The 24231-nt window shown below is 49.0% G+C and overlaps 2 protein-coding genes across 6 annotated transcripts in view; one reads left to right on the top strand and one right to left on the bottom strand.

The window, feature by feature from the left end:
* The window catches only part of dnajc4 (DnaJ (Hsp40) homolog, subfamily C, member 4), a 102444-nt gene extending 80433 nt beyond the window's left edge, over positions 1 to 22011 (bottom strand). The window contains exons 1-3 of one of the 2 annotated variants that reach the window (XM_072551063.1): positions 21913 to 22011; positions 8336 to 8455; positions 6912 to 7005 (exon numbers count right to left, since the gene is read on the bottom strand). In XM_072551063.1, coding sequence (XP_072407164.1) covers positions 6912 to 7005; positions 8336 to 8421 — 180 coding nt within the window. In that variant the 5' untranslated portion in view covers positions 8422 to 8455; positions 21913 to 22011. Of the gene's footprint in view, positions 1 to 6911; positions 7006 to 8335; positions 8456 to 21767; positions 21788 to 21912 lie in introns of those variants that run through there. The other variant, XM_072551065.1, reaches the window with a different exon arrangement.
* A 44-nt stretch (positions 22012 to 22055) lies between these two features.
* nudt22 (nudix (nucleoside diphosphate linked moiety X)-type motif 22) overlaps positions 22056 to 24231 on the top strand; it is a 38969-nt gene continuing 36793 nt past the window's right edge. The window contains exon 1 of one of the 4 annotated variants that reach the window (XM_072551062.1): positions 22056 to 22515. The gene's annotated coding sequence lies outside the window, so the exon portion shown is untranslated. The remainder of the gene's footprint in view (positions 22516 to 24231) is intronic. The other 3 variants (XM_072551060.1, XM_072551061.1, XM_072551058.1) reach the window with 3 other exon arrangements.

Below are 24231 nucleotides of genomic sequence, written 5' to 3' on the forward strand. Positions count from 1 at the left end.
TGTGCTGCGTTTTGGTTGCAAAGCGTTACAGCGACTCTAGGGACATGAACGGGGAGAACTGGAGAATCTCAGCAGCCCTGGCAGCATCTGTGGAGAGAGACAGATCCAATGTTGTGAGTCCAGTGATTGTTCTCTGAATCTTCGGAGATGCGTCATGTTGGATTCACAATGTGAACTGTTCACAGATGCTGCCACATCTGCTGAGTTTGTCCAGCTCTCCCTGCTTTTATGATATACTATATCTCCAAAGTTTCTTTAAATATAGAAACACTTCAGCATCTGCTGTGGATCTGCACACCACTCACTTGTGTCTGAACCGGAAAGTTCCAGATTCAAGTCCCACTCCAGGGCTTGAGCTTGAAAACTGAAGCAGACACGGCCAGAGTCAGTCCAGAGAGGGTGCTGCACATTTGAAGGGTCAGTACTGAAGGGTCAGTACTGAAGGAGTGCCACACCATTCCAGAGTCAGTGCTGATAGAGTGCCGCACTGTTGGAGATTGGTACTGAGGGAGTGGCGCACCGTCGGACAGTCGGTGCTGAGGGAGTGGCACACTGTTGAGGATTGGTGCTGAGGGAGTGGCACACTGTCGGAGGGTTGGTGCTGAGGGAGTGGCATGTTGTTGGAGGGTCGGTGCTGAAGGAGTGGCGCACTGTTGGTGCTGAGGGAGTGGCACACTGTCGGAGGGTCGGTGCTGAGGGAGTGGGCACTGTTGGAGGGTCAGTGCTGAGGGAGTGGCATACTGTCGGAGGGTCAGTGCTGAGGGAGTGGCACACTGTCAGAGGGTCGGTGCTGAGGGAGTGGCGCACTGTCGGAGGGTCGGTGCTGAGGGAGTGCCGCACTGTTGGAGGATTTGGCGCTGAGGGAGTGGCGCACTGTTGGAGGGTCGGTGCTGAGGGAGTGGCACACTGTTGGAGGGTTGGTGCTGAGGGAGCACTGCACTGTCGTAGGGTCAACGCTGAGGGAGCGCTGCACAATCATAGGGTCAGCACTGAGGGAGTGCCGCACTATCATACGGACAGTGCTGAGGGAGCGCTGCACTACCATAGGGACAGCTCTGGGGGAGCACCGCACTGGCGGAGGGTCAGTGCTGAAGGAGTGGACACTGTCACAGGGTCAGTGCTGAGGGAATGCTGCACTGTTGGAGGCTCAGCGCTGAAGGAGTGCCGCACTATCGGGAGGTCAGCGCTGAGGGAGTGCCACACTACCGTAGGGTCAGCGCTGAGGGAGCGCCGCACTATCGTAAAGTCAGCTCTGGGGGAGAACCGCACTGTCAGAGGGTCAGTGCTGAGGGAGCGCTGCACTGTCGGAGGCTCAGCGCTGAGGGAGCGCTGCTCAGTTGGAGGGTCAGTGCTGAGGGAGCACCGCACTATCGGAGGGTCAGTGCTGAAGGAGCGCCGCATTATCGTAGGATCTATGCTGAGGGAGCACTGCACTATCGTAGGGTCAGCGCTGAGGGAGCGCCACATTATCGTAGGGTCAGCGCTGAGGGAGCCTTGCACTGTCGGAGGGTCAGTGCTGAGGGAGCGGGCACTGTCAGAGGGTCAGTGCTGAGGGAGCGGGCTTTGTCGGAGAGTCAGTGCTGAGGGTGCCTCACACTGTCAGAGGGTCAGTGCTGAGGGAGTGGGCTTTGTCGGAGAGTCAGTGCTGAGGGTGCCTCACACTGTCAGAGGGTCAGTGCTGAGGGAGTGGGCTTTGTCAGAGAGTCAGTACTGAGGGTGCTTCACACTGTCTGAGGGTCAGTGCTGAGGGAGCCTCGAATTGTCGGAGGGTCAGCGCTGAGGGAACCTCACACTGTCTGAGGGTCAGCGCTGAGGAGCGGGCATTGTCGGAGGGTCAGTGCTGAGAGTACGCTGCTAAATGAACTGTGAGATTATCACAGTGTTAATTGTGGTCGCTTGCTGTGTGCGTTTCCTACAGTAAACCAGAGGCCGTGACATATTTTGGATTGTCTGTTTCTACATAAATACACCTCTCTGCTTTTTGAATCATTTTGGATCAAATGCAGCAATGCTAAATGAGGATGACTCCAGACCGATAGAGTATAAGCCAAGATGGAACAGGCTGTGGGACACAGGCAGCTGAAGACTGAACTGAGCAGTGTCTCAATAAATTGGGAATGAAGTTTGTTTGGGTTGAAAACCTCTGGAGGAGACAGGAGCTTGAGACAATATGCATCTTTACTTCAATGTTGCAGCCTGGCGCTATGGAGAGGGATGGAGGAGACTTCCATAGAGACACAGAAATCTTGAGCTTGGAAACAGCAGGATCCTTCAGCCCAAATTGTCCACGCTTTCACAATTAATCTAGTCCCACTTGCCTGCTTTGGTCCACATCCCTCCATACCTACCCCATCCACGTATCTGTCCAAATGTTTCTTCAATGACAAAATTGTACTCACTTCCACCACTATCTCTGGCAGGCAGTTCCAGGCACTCACCACCCTCTGTATGAAAAGGGTGACCCTCAGGTCCCTTTTAAATGTTTCCCCTCTCACCTTAAACCTTTGCCCTCTAGTTTTAGACTCCCCCACCCTGGGGAATAGCTGTTGGCTATCTACCTTATCAGTGCCTCTCACGATTGTGTAGACCTCTATAAAGGTCACCCCTCAGTCTCTTACGTTCCAGGGAAGAAGTCCCAGCCTATCCAGCTTCTCCTTACAATTCAACCCTGCCAGTCCAGGCAGCATCCTGGTGAATCTTTTCTGCATTCGTTCTAGTTTAATAACATCCTATCTACACTAGGACAATGACAAGTGCATGCAGTATTCTAAATGTGCTGTTACCAATCTCTTGTACAGCTGCAACAAGATGTCCCAACTCCTATCCTCAATGAAGGTAAGTGTGCGAAATGCCTTCTTCACCACCTGTCTACCTGTGATGCCACTTTCAAGGAACTGTGAAACTGTACCGCTAGATCTCCTTGTCCTATAACACTCCCCAAGACCTTACCATTCACTGTGGTAGTCCTACACTGTAAGTAAATGCTTTCCAATACTTGGCTGAGCAGAAATCTCTCTCCTGCACTTCTTGCCTGACACCATTGTGCTGTGGGAGGGAGTTACACCATTTGCTCAGCTGCAATCTGAGTGCACCTCCCTTGGTCAAGCCCAGGAGTGGGAATCGAACCTGCAGGTCTGAGACTGTGCACTACTCAACCTCCATCAACGTGAGCAATCCAACTGGGAGACCCCTCTTTAACCAGACAGTGGGGGGTGAATATGGAACGGGCCCCCTTGGGGAGTGGAGGAGGAGATGGGGAGATGTGGGGCAGTGGATAATTGGTGAAGGGAGATGGGTAGAGGTTGGGAGGAGTCTCGTGTGGAGCTGAAAGACCAGTACAGGGCAGATGGGCTGAACGGCCTGCTTGAACTCTTGACATGGAGACTGGGTGAGTTCCTGATCCCTTGATAAGCACTGTCCGGGGAGTGCACATGCTAACAAACCATTGGGGAATAAGTTTTTAAAAATAATTATTCACTGGAAATGAAAGCTTATTTTCCAAAAAGGAGCAGAAGAGTCAAGTCATTGTGGAGCCATCTGCTGGTCTAAAAATTCACAATGACAGAAGTAGCAAGCAGCGGGTTACAATACAGAACGACCACGCAGAGTCCTGGAGAAATTCAGCAGGCTCTGGCAGCGCTGGTGGAGAGAGAACCAGTGTTAATGTTTCGAGTCCAGTGATCCCTCTTCAAAGCAGTGTACGTTTGCAGAGCCAGTTTGCAGGCCATGCCCGGATTAAATGCTGAAACATTGACGTTCCTGTGGTTATGCAGTAACAGGATACACCTACTCAGGCTGACCTCCCTTGGTCGTGTCAAAGGGGTCAGGAATCACAAACCTATTGGGCATTGGAAGCACAGAGCATTCCCTCCACTGTCAGGTCAGACACTGGGATGTTCACTGATGGTCTGCACAATATTCGGCATCATTCCTGACCCCTCAAATATTGAACCAACCTATGCTTACATGCAGCTGGACCTGGCTTGATGTACAGCAAGTGACATTTGTATAATGTTAGCACTAGGCAATGGCCATCTCCAACAAGATAGAATCTAACCATCAACCCTTGACATTCAATGTCATTACCATCACTTAGAACATCTTGGAGGGGGGTTACCATTGATCAGAAACTGAACTGGACTTGCCATATACACACATTGGTTGCAAGCACAAGCCGTGAGCAGCTGGGAATCCTGCAGTGAGTCATTCTCTCCTGACTCCTCAAAGCCTGTCCACCAGCTACAAGCTAGGAGTGTGATGGAATACTCCCCACTTGCCCTGAATAGGTGCAGCGCCAAAAACACTCAAGAAGCTTGACACCATCCAGGACAAAGCAGCCCATGTAATTGGCATCACACCCACAAGCATCCACTTCCTTCACCACCGATGCTCAGTAGCACGAGCTATGCCATCCACAAGATGCACTGCAGCAACTCATACAGGGTTCTTCCACAGCACCTTCCAAACTCGTGACCTCTAACATCGAGAAGAACAAGGGCAACAGATACAGGGAACACCAAACCCTGCCAGTTCCTGTCAAAGTCATTCACCATCCTCACCGGGAAATATATCGCCGTTCCTTCAGTGTTATTGGGTCAAAATCCTGGAAGTCCCTCCCTAACAGCACTGTGTGGGGGTCCCTAGATCTCAAGGATGACAGAAACTCAAAAAGGCAGTTGCTCACCACTTTCATAATCTGATTGGCCACACAATATGAATTCGCCTTCCTTGGTCGTCAAGTCCGGGAGTGGGAGAATGGCAGTTGGAGCTGAATGAGTTTAGAAGGAAAATCCAAGTGTGTCGGGAGTTGGGCTGCAGATTCAGAGAGTTCGCTTTTTTTTATTGTCACATATATGTAGAGATACAGTGAAAACTGTCCGGAGACCACAAGCCGCCGCCGTTTTGAGGTACGTGGAATAAAAACAAAGAGTTTATCTGGAATTGCTGGAGACCAATAACAATGACACAAAGGTTATGGCAAAAAATACCACATGCAGGTGGGGGTCATTTTAAAACAGTGGAATTCTTTGAGCAAGTCTCAATTGATGCTCTTGTGATTATGGGGAAAGGGAAACCTATGTAGACTGAGAAGTGATTTTGGAGGAAATTCAAGATGGTTACAGTCACAAAGCAGGATAAACAAGAGAAAAGCACAGAGAGACATGAAAGGAGGGGGTGGTGATGGCATACTATATATGTGGTTCCCTCAGGGGCAAGGGGCCACTGAGAGATTACCAAATACTGTGGACTGACCCTCTGGCAGTGCGGCACTCCCTCGACACTGACCCTCCGATACCATGGCACTCCCTCAGCACTGATGCTCCGACACTACAGCACTCCCTCAGCACTGACCCTCCGACACTACAGCACTCCCTCGACACTGACCCTCCGACACTACAGCACTCCCTCGACACTGACCCTCCGACACTATGGCACTCCATCAGCACTGACCCTCCGACACTACAGCACTCCCTCGACACTGACCCTCCGACACTATGGCACTCCATCAGCACTGATGCTCCGACACTACAGCACTCCCTCAGCACTGACCCTCCGACACTACAGCACTCCCTCGACACTGACCCTCCGGCACTATGGCACTCCATCAGCACTGATGCTCCGACACTACAGCACTCCCTCAGCACGGACCATCTGACAGTGCAGCACTCCCTCAGCACTGACCCCATGACAGTGCTCGCTCCCTCGACACTAGCCCTCCGACACTACGGCACTCCCTCAGCAGTGACTGTCCGACATTGCCCACTCCCTCAGCACTGACCCACTGACAGTGCAGCGCTCACTCAGTGCTGACCCTCTGACAGTGCAGCACGCCCTCAGTGCTAACCCTCCGACAGTGCCCACTCCCTCAGTTCTGACACTCCAACATTGCAGCGCTCCCTCAGCACTGACCCACTGATAGTGCAGCGCTCCCTCAGCGCTGACCCTCCAATGCGGCACTCCCTCAGCACTGACCCTCCAATAATGCGGCACTCCTTCAGCACTGATCGTCCGACAGTGCAGCACTCCTTCAACACTGCGGTGGCACTCCTGTGTCAGGGTGTATTAATACCTGAATCACATGCAGGTGTGGACATGCAGATACAGTGAGTGACTGGGAAGGCAAATGGAATGATGACCTTATTGAAAGGGGAATGGAATGGCTGAGTAGGGTGGACCTGCTGAATCAGTAAGGTCACATCTAGAGCACAGTCTGCAGGTTTGTTCTCCTTGACAGAGGAAGTATACCGTGGTAACTGAAGCAGGTCAAAGACGGGTAATTCTGCAGTTAGCAAATCCCACCGCTAACAACCCCCCACCCCACCTTCCAGGCCTGTAGCTTGCCTCCCTCCCCCCCAAGGCCTGTAGCTCTCCTTCCATCTCCCCCCCCAAGCTGACCTGTTATACATGTTACATATAATCACTGCTCATGGCAAACAACAAGGCCATATCCACACAGTGGGCTCTCTTCATGGAAACAAAATCTTGGGAGACCGCCTTACCCAATCAGCGCCGACCTTGAATTTAAGTCCAATTTTGGTGGTGAATTGCTTCCTGTAGCATTTTCTACCAATCACATGTCAACCAATCAACAGCCTTTTCCCACGCAGTATAAATTGCTGAGCCCTTTGTGATATGGCATTCTTGTGATTCGGTCCTGATGAGTTAACGAGGGAACAATAGAGACAAAGTGCCTTCTTTTTTTCAGCAGTGCTCGAATTCTGCACCACCAAGTGACAATTTGATGCACCCTCCCATGAGGTACAGGGACCATGCGGTCAGGGAGGAACCCAGGAAATTGCTTGCACGGTTCCGACTCCAGGTTGGAGAGATGTCACCTTTTGCCATTGCTGTCAGTGGCCTGTAAAGGTCACGTGGTACGCGCCAGACAAATTTAAACAAACTATGCCTACCTTCTTTGACTGGTCAAGGAAGGCCTGCTTGATCTGCTTAAGAGTCGCGTCAGGTTTGATGCCAAGGACGGAGTAATAATCCTCGCCACTGGACCTGGCCAAGAGAGAAAACACAAAAGCACAGCATTTATCTCCATGGGTTGTTGTAATACAATTCTACAAGGGTTGGACAATGATCTGGGCATTTCAATAGGCCACACAGCAAGGGCCTTAGACACAGACAGGCAGCGGGCCGAATGGCCTCCCTGTGGGCTGCAAACATCTCTGACAGAAAACACTCATCGTCCAACAAAGAACCCATCGACTTCAGTCTGAGTTGTCAGATTCCGATCGAGGAATGCAGGCTGCAAAAGGTCTTTCCTTGCTCTGGGCGTTTCAGCCGAGCATCCTGGCTCCTGGCTCCTTCGAAAGGAGGCAACTGTCTCCCCAAAGACACACTGCTGGGCTTGTCCGTCTCCACAGATCTTCATTGTTTGGAAGGCTCCATCAGTGCATACTTCAAATGTTTTCTGGGTGATGAATCTTCCGACAGTCAGCTCAGACAGACTCTGGAGTGTTTGGACATAGATGATGCCACTGCGACCGGTTGGAGGAGGATTCAGGGTCCCACAGACCAGGACGTAGTGCACATTCAGAGTTCTAGCCAACAGGCAGGGCACTACCTCCTTTGAGGAAATAAGGATGGATGTCATTTAGCGCTGTTTGACTTTAAAACAAGTGCCCAACGACGATGGGAGATGACTTCCTGTCCATTATCACCAACACCCTGTTGCTGCCACCACGGCTTCTGTGTGGTGTTCTGACCATCAGTGAGTAAGGCCTGTGGAATCCATACCCTGGGACAGAAAACATAGGGAACAAGGACAACCAACCTCACTACCAAAATAATGGGAAGGCCACGGTCTAGTCGCGAGACTATGAATCCAGAGACCTAGATATTATTCTGGGGACCTATGCTCAAGTGCCATCATGGCCGATGATGCAATTTGAATTAAATTAACTCTGGAAATGAAGGGTCTAATGACGACCATGAAAACATTGTCGATTGTCAGAAACAATCCCATTGTTTCTGATTTTCTGCACATGCCTTTCTTTCAGTTTTTTTTGTAGCGTATGAAAGCACTCTCGTCCTTTAGGGACAGAAATCTGCCATCCGTATCTGGTCTGGCCTACATGTGAGTCCCGACCCACACTGATGTGGTTGACTCTGACCTGCTCTTTGAAATGGCTGAGTGAGCCGCTCAGTTCAAGGGGCAATTTAGGGGATGGGCCTTGCCAGCAAGGCACTCACTCCGACAACGCTCAAATCCCACATGTAAAGAAAATTAACACAATCTGGGTTGAGAATGCATTGGGATCTTGCTGAGAGACTTTCTTGGCTTGTGGGCAGTGGCCCCAGATGGCAGCAAGGGCAGTTCACCCACCTGTATAAGGCTGTGGAGATCCTCCGAGAAGACACGCTGTACCTCAGGCAGTACTTGCCAGCTAAGGTCTGGGCACCCAGAAGCATGTCACTCTGTCACCCGACAGCTTCCTGCCCTTGCCTGCAGTAAACAGCAAAAACAAAGTTTTAATAAAGCGCAAATCATCGGGAGATTTCAGCACCTCCCTATCAAGGCAGACTGTCAGAGGCAATGACAAACAGGGGAACTCCAGCCATACCCTTATCTACCCCGATGGTTGCCATCGGAGGAACAGTGGAGGTACCTCTCCCTGGTCTCCCAGAACCAGCATTGCTGTGAGATCGGACATTGCTTAAAGAAAAGACGACCTCAGCCATTACCCAATTGCTGGTCATGGAAGCCTCCTGTGTGCAAATTGAGCATTGTACTTCCTATATTCCAATAGAAACTGTACTTCAGAAATACATAGCTCAGTGTAAAGTGCCTGAGACCAGAAAATTTCTTTGTTATTTGATGAAATAAAGTTGAGTCTTAACAGGTTTAGCTTTACTCAGTGTCTATGAGCTTGCTGTGAACTGGGACCTGATCTCCTTGGAGCTTTCCCGAGAGAGCAGAAAGATAGCATGAGAGCAAGAGAACCTTTTACTATCTGATCTGATGTCTAGAGCATGTAAAGAGCCTCAAGATTCATTTGTTGATCTCTGTGCAGAGCCTTAACCTCCTTGGGTGCACATATTTATGCCTATAGATGATTTAATACAGGAACGTACAGGACAAGAGGTTGGCCAGTAAGCCCTTTACTCCTGCTCCAACATGTGATTACAAACAACTATGTGATTGGTTCTGGATAGCAGAGCAGTTTATTCATAGATCCATACACAGGAAGTACAGAAAGGCCCTTCAGGCCATTGAGTCTGCACTGACATATCTACTACCAAGATGCACTAATCCCAATTTCCTGCACCTGTCCCATATCCTAGAATGTTATGATACCTGAAGTGCTCATCCAGTTATCTTTTTGCAAGTTGTAAGGTTTCTGGCCTTCACTACCTTCCCAGGCAGCACATTCCAGATTCCTACCATTCTCTAAATGAATAAGCTTTTTCCCCTAAATCCTCTCTGAATCTCTTGCCCTTTACCCTAAACCTTTTCCCTCTCATGACTGACCTCTCAACCAAGGGGAACCGTTGCTCTCTATTCTCCCTGTGCATACCTTATAGAGGTTTACAAAATTATGAGGGGCATGGATAGGATAAATAGACAAAGTCTTTTCCCTGGGGTCGGGGAGTCCAGAACTAGAGGGCGTAGGTTTAGGGTGAGAGGAGAAAAATATAAACGGGTTCTAAGGGGCAACTTTTTCACACAGAGGATAGTGCGTGTATGGAATGAGCTGCTGGGGAAGTGGTGGAGGCTGGTACAATTGCGACTTTTAAAAGGCATTTGGATGGGTATATGAATAGGAAGGGTTTGGAGGGATATGGGCTGGGTGCTAGCAGGTGGGACTAGATTGGGTTGGGATATCTGGTTGGCAAGGACAGTTTGGACCGAAGGGTCTGTTTCTGTGCTGTACGTCTCTATGACTCTAATAATCTCATACATCTTAATCTTGTCATCCCTCAGTCTTCTCCACTCTAAAGCAAACAATCCAAGCCTGTCTTGTCTCTCCTTATAGCTCAATGTCTCCATTCCAGGCGACATCCTGATGAACCTCCTCTGTACCCCCTCCAATGCTATAACATCCTTCCTGTAGTGAGGTGACCAGAACTGCACACAGTACTCCAGCTGTAGCCTGACCAATGCTCTGTACAATTCCAACATTACCTCCTCACTTTTTAACTTTATGCAGCTTGGAGCTGTAAAAAGGTAGAGAGGAGCCTTCAGACATCAGCAAGCTTAGGAGCTCTCACTGTTCTCTGCTGTAACAACCACTAAAACCCGTTTACTTTCCCTTCAGCACTTAGTTTAAGCTATGACTTTTACTGGATGTATCAGAGACCTCTAAGTGTAAACCAGCACATCCTAGAAGCATGTGGAGGAGGAAGAGGATTGAGAAGCAGCTTTCTGATCAGTACAAGATTCAACTCAGGAGATCCTGTGAACAGGGACCACTAACCTGCATCCTGGCTAACCTCTCCATCCACAATACCCGTGTTTTTGTCTTTCCCCATCTATGTCTGTCTTTGTGTGTCTGTACACAGGAGGGAGTTTATCCAGAGATTTGAGTTTCAACTAGTAGAGGTATACATCAAGACTTCATAACTGTTTAGCCGCAGTTAGAGTCTATTTGTCAGAAACAATCACTCCAGTTAAGTGGAGAAACCTAGTCCATGGTTTCTGTGAACCTGGATCTGATAGACAGGTTATCTGGGGCATTCTTTTCAAAAGCTTCAATTTCTGGAACAACTCCTGGGGCTTGATTTTCAGTGTTCTCCCAACCACTTAACCAGTCTTTATCCCTTTGCAGCCTTCTATATCGTCGTCACAGCTTCCTTTCCGACCAATCTTTGTGTCATCCACACAGTCAACAGCCACACCAATAGTTTTGCCACTACAAGAGTGCGGGGAACTTGCGGGATGTCCCAGCAGCCACGTGTTTGGGTACAGTGAACGGTACAACACAGACTGCGGCAGCTTAAGGCGGTGTCTCACTGAGAGAGGGCAATTATAGAGGGCAATGAAAGGTTGGGGGGGATGGGGCAGCCAACAATATTGACATCCCATGAACAATTTTAAAATTAATATTTCTAACTTAGGTGTCTTGACCTACTTTCCACATGGACAGGACAACATTTCAAAATGATTTAGAACAACACTGGCATCTTGGATGCTTTTAGAAAGACTACTGGATACCTGGAATTAACTCTGAAGCGTAAAACGCTAAAGAACACACCAGATGACGCAGCCAGATGAACAAGAATCCCAAAGGAGTAGATGGACCTTTGCAGTGTATGATGGATTTGGGAAAAGATGCTTCTGAGAAAGGAAATCCCACAGCGACTGCTGGATCAGGGCAAGGGAGCACTCCCCATGACGTAGCTCTGAGCTGCACACATCCAAGGTAGGCCCTGCCACAACTCCCCCCACCCCCCCCATCCTATTGTGACAAAAGCATGGTAGTCACTGATTTCAAAACAGGCATCGCTTGGTTCATTTTCAATTTGTTTCATGAAGAGAAAGTTGCTTTTGGTTGAGGGCGGGAGGGTGTGTGGGTTAGATTGGGGGAGGAGCGAGACAAGAGGGAAGGAGTTACATGCTGCCATGGCTCATATATGGAATCTGGAATCATGACTGTGAAGCCTCCTGCACTTCAACAGCCTGCCAACACATACATAGCTTTGAATGCAGGTTTGCTCACTGAGCTTGGAGGTTCATTTCCAGACGTTTCGTTACCTTTCTAGGTAAGATCTTCAGTGGGCCTCAGGCGAAGCAATGCTGAAAATTCCTGCATTCTATTTATATATTTGGGTTGGTGGTGTCATTTCCTGTGGTAATGTTATTTCCTGTGGTGAAGTCACTTCCTGTTCCTTCTCTCAGGGGTGGGAGATGGGGTCTAACTCGATGTGTTTGTTGATAAGAGTTCCGGTCGGAATGCCATGATTCTAGGAATTCTTATACGTGTCTTTGTTTGGTTGTCCTACGATGGATGTGTTGTCCCAGTCCTCATCTGTGGTGTCCTTCCTCATCTGTATGTGAGGATCCTAGTGATACATATGAATGGGGAAGGACACCATTTCGATTGGGACAACACATCCATCCTAGAACAAGCCAAACAAAGACACATCGAACATAGAACACTACAGCGCAGTACAGGCCCTTCGGCCCTCGATGTTGCGCCGCCCTGTCATACTAATCTGAAGCCCATCCCACCTACACTATTCCATGTACATCCATAAGCCTGTCCAATGACGACTTAAGTGCACTTAAACTTGGTGAATCTACTACCATTGCAGGCAAAGCATTCCATACCCTTACTACTCTGAGTAAAGAAACTACCTCTGACATCTGTCTTATACCTATCTCCCCTCACTTTAAAGTTGTGTCCCCTCATGTTTGCCGTCCCCATACTTGGAAAAAGGCTCTCCCTGTCCACCCTATCTAACCCTCTGATTATCTTGTATGTCTCTATTAAGTCACCTCTCAACCTTCTTCTCTTTAACGAAAACTGCCTCAAGGCCCTCAGCCTTTCCTCGTAAGACCTTCCCTCCATACCAGGCAACATCCTAGTAAATCTCCTCTGCACCCTTTCTAAAGCTTCCACATCCTTCTTATAATGCGGTGACCAGAACTGTACACAATACTCCAAGTGTGGCCGTACCAAAGCTTTGTACAGCTGCAGCATAACCTCCTGATTACGGAACTCAATCCCTCTATTAATAAAGGCCAAAACACTGTATGCCTTCTTAACAACCCTGTCAATTTGGGTGGCAAGTTTCAGGGATCTGTGTACACGGACACCGAGATCTCTCTGCTCATCTGCACTCCCAAGAATCTTACCATTAGCCCAGTACTTTGCATTCCGATTACTCCGGCCAAAGTGTATCACCTCACACTTGTCCACATTAAACTCCATTTGCCACCTCTCAGCCCAGCTCTGTGTCCTATCTATGTCTCTCTGCAACCTACTACATCCTTTGTCCTATCCACAACTCCACTGACCTTAGTGTCGTCTGCAAATTTACTAACCCACCCTTCTAAGCCCTCAGCCAGGTCATTTATAAAAACGACGAACAGCAGTGGACCCAACACCGACCCCTGCGGTACGCCGCTAGTAACTGGACACCGAGGATGGATGAATATGTTCCATCAACTACAACCCTCTGTTTCCTTTCAGCAAACCAATTACTGATCCAAATTGCTGTGTCTCCCACAATCCCATTCCTCCGCATTTTGTATAATAGCCTACTGTGGGGAACCTTATCGAATGCCTTGCTGAAATCCATATACACCACATCAACCGGTTTACTCTCATCTACCTGTTTGGTTACTTTGTCAAAAAACTCAATAAGATTCGTTAGGCACGACCTACCCTTCACAAAACCGTGCTGACTGTCCCTGATCAGATTATTCTTTTCTAGATGGTTATAAGTCCTACCTCTTATAACCTTTTCCAACACTTTACCAACAATTGAAGTGAGACTCACTTGTCTGTAATTACCAGGGTTGTCTCTACTACCCTTTTTGAACAAGGGAACCACATTTGCTATCCTCCAGTCCTCAGGCACTATTCTTGTAGACAATGATGATTTGAAGATCAATGCCAAAGGCTCAGCAATCACTTCCCTTGCTTCCCAGAGGAGCCTAGGATAGATCCCATCCAGCCCAGGGGACACGCACGAGAATTCCGAGAATCATGGCATTCCAACCGGAACTCTATCAACAAACACACTGAGTTAGACTCCATCTACCACCCCCTGAGAAAAGGAACAGGAAGTGACTTCACCAGAGGAAATAACATCACCAACCCAAAGAATCCCAAACATATAAATAGAAAGCAGGAATTTTCAGCATTGCTTCACATAAGGTCCACTGAAGATGTTCCTTGTAAGGTAACGACATGTCTGGAAATGAACCCCCAAGCTCAGCGAGCAAACCTACATCTACAACATCAACCTGAGCTACAAATCTTCTCAAACCTCACTAACTACATAGCTTGCTCAGCTTGTGTGTGGCAGGAAGCCAGTCCAGGAAGGCAATCAGTTAACTGTGCCACCCCTTGAATCTGCAGTCCGTGAAAAGAGTTAAGAATAATAATGCAGGCAGGCTGCAAAAATTCCTCAATTCCTGAATCAACCGGAGAAACAGAAAATGCATATTCACACCTGATTCAGCTAATCTCAACTCAGGCCCTGACCTCAGAACTGTGCTGTGGTGGCCCTGGGCAGCAAAAAACCTGAGTCTGAGTCCAGCCTCAGACAGACCTCAGCACTAAAACCTATACCGACACAGTCCCAGTATCAATACTGAGGGAGTGCCACACTGTCAGGGGGTCAGCACTATGAGGGCACCACTCTGTTGGGATGGTCAGTGCTGAGGGGGCGGAGTACTGTCAGAGGGTCAGTGCTGAGGGAGCACCGCACTGTAGGAGGGTCAGTGCTGAGGGAGTACCACACTGTCGGAGGGTCAGTGCTGAGGGAACATCGCACTGTCGGAGGGTCAGTGCTGAGGGAGCACCGCACTGTCGGAGGGTCAGTGCTGAGGGAACGCGCACTGTCGGAGGGTCAGTGCTGAGGGAACACCGCACTGTCGGAGGGTCAGTGCTGAGGGAGTGGGCACTGTCGGAGGGTCAGTACTGAGGGAACACCGCACTGTCGGAGGGTCAGTGCTGAGGGAACACCGCACTGTCGGAGGGTCAGTGCTGAGGGAACACCGCACTGTCGGAGGGTCAATGCTGAGGGAATACCACACTGTCAGAGGGTCAATGCTGAGGGAATACCACACTGTCAGAGGGTCAGTGCTGAGGGAGCATCGCAATGTCGGAGGGTCAGTGCTGAGGGAGCACCGCACTGTCGGAGGGTCAGTGCTGAGGGAGCACCGCACTGTCAGAGGGTCAGTGCTGAGGGAGCGCCGCACTGTCGGAGGGTCAGTGCTGAGGGAGCGCCGCACTGTCGGAGGGTCAGTGCTGAGGGAGCGCCGCACTGTCGGAGGGTCAGTGCTGAGGGAGCGCCGCACTGTCGGAGGGTCAGTGCTGAGGGAGCGCCGCACTGTCGGAGGGTCAGTGCTGAGGGAGCGCCGCACTGTCGGAGGGTCAGTGCTGAGGGAGCGCCGCACTGTCGGAGGGTCAGTGCTGAGGGAGCGCCGCACTGTCGGAGGGTCAGTGCTGAGGGAGCGCCGCACTGTCGGAGGGTCAGTGCTGAGGGAGCGCCGCACTGTCGGAGGGTCAGTGCTGAGGGAGCGCCGCACTGTCGGAGGGTCAGTGCTGAGGGAGCGCCGCACTGTCGGAGGGTCAGTGCTGAGGGAGCGCCGCACTGTCGGAGGGTCAGTGCTGAGGGAGCGCCGCACTGTCGGAGGGTCAGTGCTGAGGGAGCGCCGCACTGTCGGAGGGTCAGTGCTGAGGGAGCGCCGCACTGTCGGAGGGTCAGTGCTGAGGGAGCGCCGCACTGTCGGAGGGTCAGTGCTGAGGGAGCGCCGCACTGTCGGAGGGTCAGTGCTGAGGGAGCGCCGCACTGTCGGAGGGTCAGTGCTGAGGGAGCGCCGCACTGTGGAGGGTCAATGCTGAGGGAACACCGCACCGACAGAGGATCAGCATTAAAGGAGCGCCTTTAGGTCAGTAGTAAGGGAATGTTGCATTGTCAGAGGGTCAATGTGCATTCTGCATTGTTTGGGGTTTGATAAGTGTGATTTCCATCCTGTGGGAGTGACCATCTTTTTGATGGGCTGATAAACTGAGGCCCTGTCTTCTCTCTTTGGGTGGGTGTATGAAGTCCCACCGCCGCTATCAGAGGAAGGACAGTGGGGAACTCACTGCAGTGTCCAGAGGCCAACACTTATCCCTCCATCAACACTGTTAACAAAAACATTTATTAATTTGAATCATTCGCATATTGCCGTTCACAAACTGACTGTCATTTTCTTACATTAAGAGCAGTGACTATACTTCACAAAGTATACCATTGGTGGTAAATGCATGGGACCTTGTGGAGATAATGAAGAGACTTGTACAAATTGAAGTCAGCAGTTTGAGACGGGGAAAGCCCGGAAACGGCTTGACAGCAGCAGGACCAGTCCGACAGAACAGCCTGTTTCTGTGCCGTACACATTACGCAAAGTCTTTTTCACTTCTTGTTGTCCCCTGGACCATCTGACTCATGTCAGGGTCTCCCCTTGTGCCCTCCAGGTTTCCTGCAGCCAACTGTGGGACCCGCAATTAATTTTGAAAACATACAGGAGTGTTCGCGAAAGCAAAGCAAAACAGTCGTCAAATTAAATCAATGGAACTTCTGACCCCCTCACTTCCTCCCAGTTGGGAGTTAATGACATGAACCGTATGTACTCACTGAAGTGACAGATGATAACGGGCTCTGTTTATGGTGAAGTCTGACCAGGGAAATCCTATAAACTGTTCCCTGGCCTAAGGTTGCCTGAAACAGCAAGAGTGATTGATTTTGTAAGGCAGAAACCATGTCAACCAAGAGTTTCGGAAGGACATAACTTTGAGGCATTCACACAGAGGCTATTGCCTTCAAACTGCAGAGTGGCCTCGGTACTGTCAAATGACCCAAATATTTATCCCACATAGGCACCAATGCTTTTTTGTTTAAGAAATATTGGCTTTTTAACAGTAGGAATATGGCCACACACTGCACTGAATGGGTGGTTTTTGCTGAGGTACAACCTCAAAATTAACCATCACAACCTTCTCAACTGTGGGCTCTCCCCATATGAGCTGTTACATGTGTTTGTGGGGACGGGAGTTTACAATCAAATCCACTTCATCTCCTGTGTCCTGCAATGCCATCCTCCCACTTCTTTTGAACAGATGTCACTGGGAGGACAAGGTGAAACTGGATTAGCAGAATGGTTTGGATTCCCCCCCTCTCCCCCACCCCTGAGCTCAGGAAGATTCACAGAATTGGACTGAACTGTGGATGACCAGCCCCCAAAGCCACAGGCCCATTGGTCCATCACAGCCTGGGCTGGACCCTTTGAAAGTGACATCCCATTCCCCTTCCTCCTCTTCCCAATGCCCGACAATTTGATTTCTTTCCTTTGTGTGCAGTAGGAATATGGCCGCACACTGCACTTTTCTCCCTGAGGAACATCCCTTGAAACTTTAGGTCCGCACTATTCTCTCTCACCTTACCCCTCAGTAGACCACAGAAGATGGTCGATGCAGTCTGAGCAGGTCTGGGAGCAGTATTGTACAACAGGCTCGGAGGCAACATCAAGCCAAACATTGCAGTCCTCACAAACACAAATACTTATCAGTTCAGTTTGGAAGTCACTAATTCTATGACGTCTTGTGAACTGGGCTGCTCTTCAAAGATTGTCCTTCCATCTTTAATGCGTCCGTGTGAGCAGGTTTTCCATCAAGGCCTACTGGCATTAGTGGAAGCTCTGTTCTAACCGAGATTTAAGAATCTTGGGTATTCACAATATTGTTGATCTTCTATCACCTCCTTAGCGCTGCAGACAATCCGCCACTAGCACCTTCGACCCTTAATCAGAAGGAGCAATGGTGTTTTCCGAGCCTGTCAGTGCAGTAATTGCTGTCGCTGGGCATGGCAGACTTTGTACACTTCTGCTGGACTGTGGAAGATCAAGATGGTGATGCTCACCACCCCAAGACAAGGCTGGCCTTCCAGTGCCAGCCCAGGAGACTTCTCGAGTCATAGAGACATACAGCACAGAAAGAGACCCTTTGGTCCAACCAATCCATGCTGACCATAATGCCAAACTGAACTAGCCCCATGGGCCTATGCTTCGCCCATATCCCTTCAAACATTTCTCATCAAGATGAGGGAGCAAACCTGCCTAGGCGGATGCACAGATATTCCAAAGGCAGTCTTTGAAGAGCTATAGTGCTCATGAAGACAACACAAAGGAGGAGCCATTCAGCCCAACCAGGCTTCTTGAACAGGCAGTCATGCTGAGTCCAACATTGCCTGCATTTTGTCCACTACCCTGTGAAATCTCAGGGTATTTTCCTGTCCAACTCCACCTTGAGGCTATCCGTTAAGTCAGCTTCCCCTAGCTTGTCAGGCAGAATTTTCCCGATCCCAGTAACTCTTTGAGGGAAATTATTTCTCATCTTCCCTTTAGAGCTTTTGCTAATTAGTTTTGATCTGACTTGTTTACTGAATGAACGATAGAAGGAACGGGTGACCTGCATAGTGTGTTGCAGCACGGAAAAGGGCCCACAGTGTCTGTTATTTCCTGTTGAAGAAAAGGCTTGCATTTCCAGAGCTTCCCAGATGTCCCAACGTATTTTACAGCCAATGAAGTGGAAAATCTTTGAAGAGTATGGTCAAGAAGGCCTAACAACGCCTCTTCTTCCTAGAAATTCGGCAGATAAGGATCCTCACCAACTTTGACAGACGCAGCATAGAAAGCATTCAGTCCAGGTGTATGATAGTCTGGCACAACAACTGCTCTGCCCAGGATCGTAAGAAACTACAGAAAGTTGTGTGCACAGCCCAGACCAGCATGGAAGCCAACATCTCATCCATGGATGCCACCTACACTTCTAGTTTCCAGAGAAAGGCAGCCAACATCATCATAGATCCCTCCTACCTTGGTAATGCTCTCTTCCAACCTCTTCTGTCGAGCAGAAGATACAGAAGCTAAAACACAGGCATCAACAGGTTCAAGAACAACTTCTTCCACACTGCTTTTAAACTGCTGAATGGACCCTCTTATTTCAAATCAAATGATGATCTTGCTTTCGCGCACCTCTTGTTCCATAACCTTGTATGCCTCGCTCTGTCTAGACACCCTGTGATCTGCCTGTCCTTGTTTGTTATGATCTGCCTGTGTTGTATGCAAAACAAAACTTTTCACTGTACTTGGGTACATGTGATGATAATAAATCAAATCAAATCAGGGTAGGCACTGTCATAATGCAGTGCTTGACCAAGCTAGCTCCCATAATGCGAAAATGACCAGCTCACCCACTTTTTGTGGTGATTGATGGATGAATAAATAATCGGCCCAATGACACCAGGGTCGGGGTGACCTCCCACTCTGCTCTGCTCCAAAAATCATGCTGTAGGAACCTTTACCTTGACTCGAAAGGGAAGAACCTTGTATAAAAACAAAAAATACTAGAGATACTCAGCTGTTTTGGCTACGTCCATAAAGAGAGAACACAGCCCAGTGTTTAAGAAATTATGCTTCATCTTCATGACTGAAAGGGGCTGGAAACTGTTGGTTTTTAATACTGCTGACAAAGGGGGGGGGGGGGTGGAGGTGCAAATGGAATGGGCACTTGGAACAAGAGACAACGTAGATACTAATGGTGGTAAAGATATGATAGAGATGCAAAACAGGTGTGAATGATAAGAGAGAAAAGTAGAAAGTGGGTGTACTCAATTGAAAGCAAAGCCAACAAGGCACAGCTGGGGATGGATAATCAAAATGGTGAACAGAGGTCACGATCTGAAGTTGTTCATTGTACCCAATTGACTGTCCCTGTTGTGTGGTTGTATCCGCATTCAAGAGATGTGGTGCTTGCCGCTACCGGAGGCCTTTAGAGACCAGAGGTCACCGCAGGGGCTGAGGTCCATCACCACCTCGGACAACGTTATTTTAATTTAATAAGTTTCAGTTTTGTTATGCAAGTTTTCATGAACTGTTAGTCTGTATTTTTGATGCAGTGTTCCAGCAGGGACTGTTTCAACCATTTTGTTGTTTTCCTCTGAAAACAAAAGGAGTAAAATCATGTTCAGCACATCCCCACAAATCCCCAGCCCTAACTCAAGTCATAACTATGTACAGCCTGGAAACAGACCCTTCAGACCAACTCACCCATGCTGACCAGATATCCTAAATTAATCTAGTCCCATTTGCCAGAATTTGGCCCACATCCCTCTGAACCCTTCCTATTCATGTACCCATCTGGATACCTTTTAAACATTGTAATGGTACCTCTGGCAGCTCATTTCATACCACCCTCTGTGTGAAAAAGTTGCCCCCTAGGTCCCTAAACCTTTTCCCTCTCATCTGAAACCTATGCCCTCTAGTTCTGGACTCCCTGAACTTGGGGAGAAGACCTTGTCCATTCACCCTATCCATGCCCCTCATGATTTTATAAACCTCAAAAGGTCACCCCTCAGCCTCTGTTGCTCCAGGGAAAATAGCCCCAGCCTCTCCCTGTAGCTCAAACCCAACAACATTCTTGTAAATTTTTTCTGAACCCTTTCGAGTTTCACAATATCCTTCCTACAGTAGGGAGACCAGAACTGCACACAATACTCCAAAAATGGCCTAATCAATATCCTGTACAGCTGCAACATGACCTCCCAACTCCTAAACCGGTTAATTATCCTACCTGCGACTCCACTTAGAAGTAACTATTAACCAGAGTCCAAGTTCATTGCAACGCCTTACCAATCAAGTGTATAAGTTGTACCAAAATGCAGCACCACATATTTATCTAAATTAAATTCTGTCTGCCATTCCTCAGCTCATTAGCCCATCTGATCAAGGTCCCTATTGTACTGAGACAACCTTCTTCGCTGTCCACTACACCACCAATTTTGGTGTCATCTGTAAACTTACTAACTGTACCTTCTGTGCTCACATCCAAATCATTGATATAAATGATGAAAAGCAGTGGACTCAGCACCAATCCTTGTGGCACACCAGTTGGCACTCAGGGGATGGGTCAAGAAAAAAAATTATCCTTGGGAGCAGAAAGGTTGGGGGTGGGGGAAGGTGGCAGTCATGAGAAACTCAGTTTGTTAAAACCAAAAGAACTGCAGATGCTGTAAATCAGAAACAAAAACAGAAGCTGCTAGAAAAGCTCAGCAGGTCTGGCAGCATCCGTGAAGTGAAACCAAAGTTAACATTTCGGGTCTGGGCTGATGAAGGGTCACCGGACCCAAAACGTTAACTTTGCTTTCTCGGCGCGGATGCTGCCAGACCTGCTGAGCTTTTCTGGTGACCCTTCATCAGAGTGGATCCAAAACTTTAACTTTGCTTTCTTATCACAGAATTGGCCAGAACCGTTTAGCTTTTCTGGTGACCCTTCATCAAATTGGACCCAACACGTTAACTTTGCTTTCTCGTCACAGGTGCTGCCAGAACCGTTGAGCTTTCCTGGTGACCCTTCATCAGACCGGACCCAAAAAAAAATGTTAACTTTGATTTCTCTTCATGGATACTGCCAGAACCGTTGGGCTTTCCTGGTGACCCTTCATCAGGCCGGACCCAAAAAAAACGTTAACTTTGATTTCTCTTCATGGATGCTGACAGACCTGCTGAGCTTTTCTGGTGACCCTTCATCGAATTGGACCCAACACGTTAACTTTGCTTTCTCATCACAGGTGCTGCCAGAACCGTTGGGCTTTCCTGGTGACCCTTCATCAGACCGGACCCAAAAAAAACATTAACTTTGATTTCTCTTCATGGATGCTGCCAGAACCGTTGGGCTTTCCTGGTGACCCTTCCATCAGACGGGACCCAAAAAAACGTGAACTTTGATTCCTCTTCACGGATGCTGCCGGACCTGCTGAGCTTTTCCAGCAACTTCTGCTGTCGTTAAAGCTCGACATGTATTTGGATGCCACCCCACTGCAATGGCAACCAACCTGACCCTGTGTTACCAAGTGTGTGTGTGTGTGTGCGTGCGTGCCTGTGCATTTTGGTGTTCGCTCACCCCCACCTCCACCAAACTATGTCCTTCAGTTCCAGCCCAGCAAAGGGGGTCGGGGGTCAGGGGTCAGGGGACATGATGGAGTCAGAACCAAAATGGCGGGTGACAGACAGGGGCCTTCTCTTCGATGGAGGCAGATACCTGAAGGACGAGGAAATAACCAACATTTCCAAACTCCAATTGAAAAAGCGAGGTCATTTGTAACCAACGGGAAGGGGAAAGTTGGGATTGAAACGGCACCGCTTTCCCCCACAGGCACTAGCGTCGCGGACACGGCTCGATGTACCTTTTGGTGCTTGACCGTTTTAAAAAGGGCAGTTGACCTCCCGTCCTCCAACCGCCGCCGCCGTGCGTGCGCATGCGCAGCGCGCATGGAAAAGGCGGGGCGTCTGGAGGCGGGGTTTGCGACGGAAGGGGCGGAGCACGGCACCGGCGCCTCAACTGGAACCGGCGAAGAGGGACGATCAGGGGGCGGGGCCGCGAAAGGGGTTGGGACCGCAACCGCCACCAGCCCCGCCCTCTCCGTGACGCCGACCTATGGAAAACGCCCCTTGCGGGGGTGGGGGGGGCTGATCTCCGCCCCTTAGGTTGCCCCGCCCCGCGGTTGACGTCAGGAGGCCGACCGTTGGACTTCAAGTGGGAGCGTCGAACTTTTCCCCTCCCCCGCCACTTTCCCGCCTGAAGCCGCCGGCGGTTGGGTTCGGAATGCGACGACTGGGCATGCGGCTTGCCCCCGTCGCGGTGACTCCGCATGCTCATGGGTGCGTTCTCCAGGTGGTGAGGCGGAGCGGCTGCGGTGGGTGGGCGAAGCCAGAAGTATCTTCTCTACTGGAATAATCCTAACAGCATCCCTCCTCGTTCAAACTCAATACTTTGAGGACAGAGAGAGGTAAGATGAGGGGAACAGTGAAAGGGATGAGTTTGGACAGGCATATAGAGCGGTTTTCTGAAATCAAATAAGGTGGGTATCCAAAGAAACATGGCGGTTCAGGTAAAATAGTCAAGGTAGGTAATGGAGTGCTGGCCTTTATATCAAGGGGAAGTTTGTGTTGCGTTTAGATAGGGTGATTAAAAAGGTGTTTGATATGCTTGCCTTCATTGTGCAGTCCTTGGAGTTGGGACGTTGTGCTGAGGTTGTACAGAATGTTGCACAGAATTCTGCATCCCGTTCTGGTTGCCCTGTTATAGGAAGGATATTGTGAATCTGGAGAGGGTTCAAAAGAGATTTACCAGGATGATGCTATGTATGGAGGATTTGAGTTATCAGGATAGGCTGGGACATTTTTGCACTGGAGCTTAGGAAAGGTGACCTTAACAGAAACTTAGAAAATCATGAGGGATATGGATAGGGTTAATGGTAGGTGTCTTTTCGTGAGGAAGTGGGATTTCAACACTAGGCACATTTTTATGGTTGAGGAAAGAAATTGTAATGATGACATGAGGGGGCAAGCCTTTTTTACACAGAGGGTGGTTTGTGTGGTAGAATGGACATCCTGAGGAAGTGGTCGACGCAGGCACAGTTAGAATATTTAAAAGACATTTGGATAAGTACATGAATAGGAAAGTACATGAATTGGAGGCATATGGGTCAGGAGCAGGCAGCTGGGACTTGTTTAGTTTGGGATTATGTCCAGCATGGACTGGTTGAACCGAAGGGTCTGTATCTGTGCTGTATGGCTCAATGACTGGAGTATAATTATCCAGAAGTTTAAGTGAAGGTGATGGCCCAGTGGCATTAATCAGCGACCCAAGTAATGTTCTAGGAATACAAGTTCAAATTCTGCCACAGCAGATGGTGGAATTTGAATCAATAAAAATCTGGGATTAGAAGTCTAATGATGTCCTTGCTAGCAACGTCCACATCCTGTGAATGAATAAAAAAAAGTCACGCTGCAGTTCTATAAAACTCTGATTAGAGTCAATGGTCTAACTAGTGGAATCATCAGCAGACTATTAATCCAAAAATTCAGCTAATGTTCTGGGGACCCAGGTTCAAATCCCACCGTAGCAGTTGGTGGAGATTGAATTCAAGAAAGAATCTGGAATTAATCATCTAATGATGATTGTTGATTGTCGTTAAAAACTCATCTGGTTCATTAATGTTCCTTTAGGGAAAGAAACTGCCATCCTTACCTGGTCTGGCCTATATGTGACTCCAGCATACAACAACGTGGTTGGCTCTTAACTGCCTTCTGGCCAATTAGGGATGGACAATAAAAGCTGGCCCTCACAGTAATACCCACATCCCATGAGTGAGTTTTTTTAAAACACCTGGAGTAATGTGGGCAGATCTGGATACCACACATTAAGAAGGAGATATTGGCCTCTAAAGGAGTACAACAAGAATTATACTTGGACTTCAGGGCTTAAGTTATGAGGAGAGATCATACAAATGTTTCTAATCAACCTGTTCAGAGATGTTATTATACACCTCTGGGACAGGTGGGACTTAGACCCAAGTCTCCTGGCCCTGGGTTAGGATCACTGCCACTGCAACACAGGGCCCTGTTTTCTCTGGAAATTGGAAAGTGAAGGGTTATCTGATCAAAGCTTTTGAGACTTTGGCAGAAAAAGATGGGGTGGATAAAGATAAACAATTTCCATT

This window comes from Chiloscyllium punctatum, chromosome 31 (assembly GCF_047496795.1).
Source record: "Chiloscyllium punctatum isolate Juve2018m chromosome 31, sChiPun1.3, whole genome shotgun sequence".
NCBI classification, from domain to species: Eukaryota; Metazoa; Chordata; class Chondrichthyes; order Orectolobiformes; family Hemiscylliidae; genus Chiloscyllium; species Chiloscyllium punctatum.